Below are 4725 nucleotides of genomic sequence, written 5' to 3'. Positions count from 1 at the left end.
AGGTTTTCAAACCCACACAGCTGTGAGGTTGTAAACAGACGCAGGATTAGCCTTGCGGACATAAGCTGGTGATACCGTAGAGCTTTGATGGGACGAAACGCTAACCACCGTTATAAAGCGGAGAGCAGGGCATGGCTGAGACGTCTGCTCAGGGTAAGTGTTGACCCGGATGATCAATGAGATACGGTCGGTATTTATAAGAAAAGTGACAGCTGCTGTTCCCCTTTACATTAGTTCAGCAACTAAAGAACGACGAAAGGAGGGAAGAGGACGTGTGGGGAGGCTGTCTGCTCGCCGCTGGATTTTTCTTTTCTTTTTTATATTTCATTCTTCTTGCTACTGGCCAGGGTTGCTTTATATTATGTTTCTATAGCAAATACATTATAATTAACTTCGCAAAGTTTTATTCTCTACTACCTTGGCCCGCCCTGCTCTACCCTGCTTAGAAGGAGTTTTCTCTTCCGAAAGGACCCTTTACGCGTTGAGCTGGATTTAAGTCCCTTCACTACCACTCGGACAGGATGATACGGTTACCATTTTCTGCAGCTGTTCTTCTAGTTTTTATCAGCCAGGTCTTTGGAGACTTGATCCAGGCGAGTGTAGGGGATGATGTTAAGTTTGTACTCTCAGATGAGTGCATGAAGGGACACGGGGCACTGAATCTACACCTGAAGGACGGCAGCATTCAGGTGGTGGCGTCTCTTCATGGTCACTGGGAGCCGGGGCGAGCTTACACTGACCGGGTGACTGTAAGCAGCGATTTTTTAAAACTGACAAGTGTAGATTTAAATGACCAGGGCATGTATGACTTTACATGCAAGAAGAAAGGGAAGCTAGAGCTCACTGATCTGCAAGTATTCCTGCCCTCTGAAGTTGTTGCAGATGAGGGTGAGGATGCTGCACTGCCGTGCCGCTCCATCACAGCAGGTCAGAGGGTGAAGTCTGCGCAGTGGAGGCGAGACGGAGAGGTGGTGCTGGAGCTGAATCCTCCCCAGGTTACTGAGGGGAATGGCTTTGAAAGCCGGGTATCAATATCATCAGACTGGTACCAAAGGGCAGACCTGTCCCTCACCATAAAGCGAGTTCACCTGAGGGATCGAGGCGTTTATTTCTGTGACGTGGACAAGACGGAGCGACACAGCTCAGCTGTGCGCCTGCGAGTTCGAGAGATCGTCCCTGAATCCCTGACCAGCACGCTAAAGCCTACACTGATGGTGAGTACATTGACTCTAAATGTGTGTGTTTTATTTATTTTTACACGTGACTCCAAAGTTACAAAACAGCGTGATTGGTGTTGTTTGTTCGTCTTTCTGCTGCGCATTCGGTTTTAATTTCTACTGGTCACACTTTCACGGCGAAGTGGTTAGATATAGCTTTATATACAAAGCCTTACTGCCTTGAACACAAGTGACTTTCGCTTCATTTCAAAGGCGCAGCTTACTTTTCTGACCCAGACTGGGAGTGATGAGGTCAGACCACGTCTTCAGTGCTGACTTGGTGGGCCCTTGTGTGGTCAGCCACAGATCTTTCCATGAAGGGATTTATTTATTTATTTTTTTGGCAGAGATGCTGACTTATTTTAACTCTTATTCGCTTGACAAAGTAAGATTTGGGGGCAGTCCCAAAAGGATCCAGCAGTATACAGTTTTAGTTTTTTATTAGCCACAGACAGATGTGAATGGGATATCCAGTTAAAACTTACAAACTGCAGTGACCAACATTTCTGTCCTGTCTTCTTGTCCTCGCTGGACATGGACCATGTTCATGTTCTTCTTTACAGCAGCCTTTTGGATCCTCTGATATCTGATGCCTGATAAATTCAGACCGTGTACACACAAGTGTTGGTGGGGAACGATCACAATGTGGAGAAGACACAAATTTGAGATCCATCAGCAGTGGTTATGGAGAACTCTGCAACAGCAAAGAGGAGGAGGAGGGAGGAGGCACTGAAGAGGGCAGATAATCAGATTTTGATCAACAAACAAACTGAAATCAAACTGCTCTTGAGAATGGGATTTTTATCCTGTTCCAACTTCTTGATAATAGTCAAATAAAATTATAAATACTTTAAAAAATATTCTGCTGTTGCTCATATTTTATAATTGTTAAACCAATTTACTTATTTCTGTTATTTAATATATGTTGATTTCAACATATATTAAATGACAGAACACTGTTCGTGAAACACATTCAGCCTGCAACAGGGTGAGACAGACCAACACGTTCTGAGATAGACGAAGAGGAAGTGAAAGGATGGAGTCCCATGCTGACACTATGAGTCAAACATAATGTAATATTTCTTACAAGTCTGAGTGTGTCAGAAACCAGTGCAACCATGTTACCCACATTATTAGAGGAAGACAAAATTTCTGTTCCTTTATTTATAGAACTACATCTGTCTTTGATTTTCACAGTCCATCCACAACTCCTTGTTTTTCCGAGTAAACACAAAAACACTGATTTTCAACCCTGTTCAATGAAAGACGGGCATTATAAACATGTTAAAACCATGTCAAATATTGTTAAACAGCATTTTCGTGCCTCACAGAGCACCTAATCTTCAGTTAAAACTAATATATCCTTTGAGTGCAGGACGGTGGAGCAGTCCTGAGGTCAATCCCATCAGTCTTACCTATAGGTGCATATTCATTTTCAAATCTGCACACAGTAGCTGAGTGTCTCTTAATTTATTGCAGGCCCAACTGGTGGTGAAGCTGCTCGCTCAGGTGTGGATGCAACCTCCAAATCATATCAGGGAAATTTACAATACTGCTATTTATGCTGATATGTAAAGAGTAAAAAAACAAAATCAAAGTGTTGAAAAAGTAAATCACATCATCACATCAGTCTTCTTGTCCACATCAGTCACAGTTCTGTCAAGTGAGGCGAAACTATCGAGGCTTTGACGCATTTGTTTACTCTTGAATCAGCTCGTATTTCCTCTTCGCGTGCTTTCATATTCTGATGACACTGCAGAGCGTCTTATTTGTCTCAATCAATAAAACAAGTTTGTTGTTTCCAGTTGTCATACATATTTGCATTAATGTACATGTACTGCGCTTTGCTGGCGATTGGTGAGGCCCTTATCATTGGAGCCCCACACTCTGAGACTTTTCTCGGCTTGTCTCACAGTTCTGTGCGCTAATGAACATAAATGCATGTCGCTATATAACAGATAATGCGATATGATACTTTATATTATGTAAAAATGTATACCAGTAACATAAATGCAACCCATTTTTGCAACATGTCATATGACATCACTACTGACACATATTTAGCCTGCCACAGGAAGAGATTCAGTATTAAGACACCACATAAAGAGCAATGTGGTGCCCCCCGATTGAATAGATAACATCATTACGGCTATATGTCAGACCTGAAACAGCTTCATGTAAAGTTCCATGAATCTGATCACATTTCTGCTCTTGTATCCTCTGCAGCCAACACAGACGACTTTAGAAGTAAGCGGACTGGGAACTCTGGTCGCTGTCTGCATCACAGCTGTGGTCTTTTTGGTTTGCGGCCTTGTGTGTGGATGGCTGATGAAATCTCACTGCTCCACGTACTTGTCACGTCTTCTCCGACGCTTTGGACCCGGAGATGAACGACATGATGTAAATGGGGCGTCGGAGCCTCTGAGCCATCGCCCTCCTCTGCAGATGAATGGCCACCATCCATCAAATACGTCCCAGGCAGACGTCTGAAGACTTTTAGGATCAATACCTGGCAACCTTTAACTTATTAATGCGCTTCAGCTTATTAATGTGTGCAGCTTATAACTATTATTATGCATTTTACACCGATCAAAGCTTTTGTTTCCTGTCTTAATTTACTTTTCTCTTATTTTTCTAATATCTTGCTTCAGCTGTGTGTGATTAAATAAACAGTGCGCTTACACCACTGCCTGAGTGAGGTGACACACGGTCACCTTCAGTGCCTTCAGGCCTCACAGGCCTGAGTGCGTTCACGGTGAAGTTTTTCACGGACACTTCGTGGTTCGCCTGCTCCATCAGGCCTCGGCTTAGATTAAGAGTTCCTCCTTCCAGACGGAAACACGTGGTTTGACAAATGAAAATAAATTATGTAAAGCCAGGCTCACCTTCTTTATTAGAATCCATTTTATAAACGTCAAACGCGTGATTCTGCCATTAAACAATACACATGAATACATTTTTAGGCCACAGTGCTTCTTGGATTCATTTTAATATTTTTAAACGTATGTTTACATTTATTTTTTGTTAAATAAGAAGCAGAAATTAGTCCACACCTCTCAGAATCTAATGAAGCAAACCCTCTCGCTCTCCACACAAACATTTTCTGAGGCGGATACAAAGAAGACAAATTGTTCGGTAATTTTTACATCAGCATTTATTTATTTATTACTATTTAACACAAATCACTGCATATTTTTTCTCTTTGTATTTTCCGACAGAATTCGGATTAAATGATGTAATGATTGCTCACATCCACCAAAGTGTTTAAGGTCAAATTAATGATTCACTGGTTGAAAACTGACAAAACGCGGTATGATCGTTATGTGTGGTATTATCAACACACAGAAAAGACTACATTGATAACATTATGTCCTATTTCATCACTGACTTGATCGGAAAGTCAGCATGATAATAGTATGTAGAGCTATTTAAATCTGTCTTTTTTCTCTCTTTGGAAAATAAAAAAAGTTTTCTGTCTGTCATTCACTAAACGAATTTCCTTAAAGAA

The 4725-nt window shown here is 41.7% G+C and overlaps 1 protein-coding gene across 2 annotated transcripts; it reads left to right on the top strand.

Moving 5' to 3' along the window:
* The first annotated feature begins 382 nt into the window (after nt 1-382).
* LOC113019056 (neural cell adhesion molecule L1.1-like) lies at nt 383-3903 on the top strand. 2 transcript variants are annotated; one of them, XM_026162542.2, is made up of 2 exons: nt 383-1214; nt 3444-3903. In XM_026162542.2, exons 1-2 carry the CDS (start codon nt 522-524, stop codon nt 3705-3707), a joined length of 957 nt encoding a protein of 318 aa, XP_026018327.2. In that variant the 5' UTR covers nt 383-521; the 3' UTR covers nt 3708-3903. The 2 variants fall into 2 exon arrangements, with proteins under 2 accessions (XP_026018327.2, XP_026018328.1); XM_026162543.2 differs by lacking the exon at nt 3444-3903 and adding an exon at nt 1781-1945.
* Nucleotides 3904-4725: the final 822 nt, after the last annotated feature.

Source organism: Astatotilapia calliptera, chromosome 3 (genome assembly GCF_964374335.1).
Source record: "Astatotilapia calliptera chromosome 3, fAstCal68.1, whole genome shotgun sequence".
NCBI classification, from domain to species: Eukaryota; Metazoa; Chordata; class Actinopteri; order Cichliformes; family Cichlidae; genus Astatotilapia; species Astatotilapia calliptera.
The sequence above is the reverse complement of the archived record's forward strand: the minus strand, read 5'-3'. Positions and strand labels throughout refer to the sequence as shown.

What these genes read in the sequence shown, in the direction of transcription:
- LOC113019056 (XM_026162542.2), top strand. Translation starts at nt 522, where the DNA reads ATGATACGGTTACCATTTTCTGCAGCTGTTCTTCTAGTTTTTATCAGC. An exon ending in CGCTAAAGCCTACACTGATG is followed by an intron (nt 1,215 to 3,443) that starts GTGAGTACATTG and finishes TATCCTCTGCAG; the next exon opens with CCAACACAGACGACTTTAGA.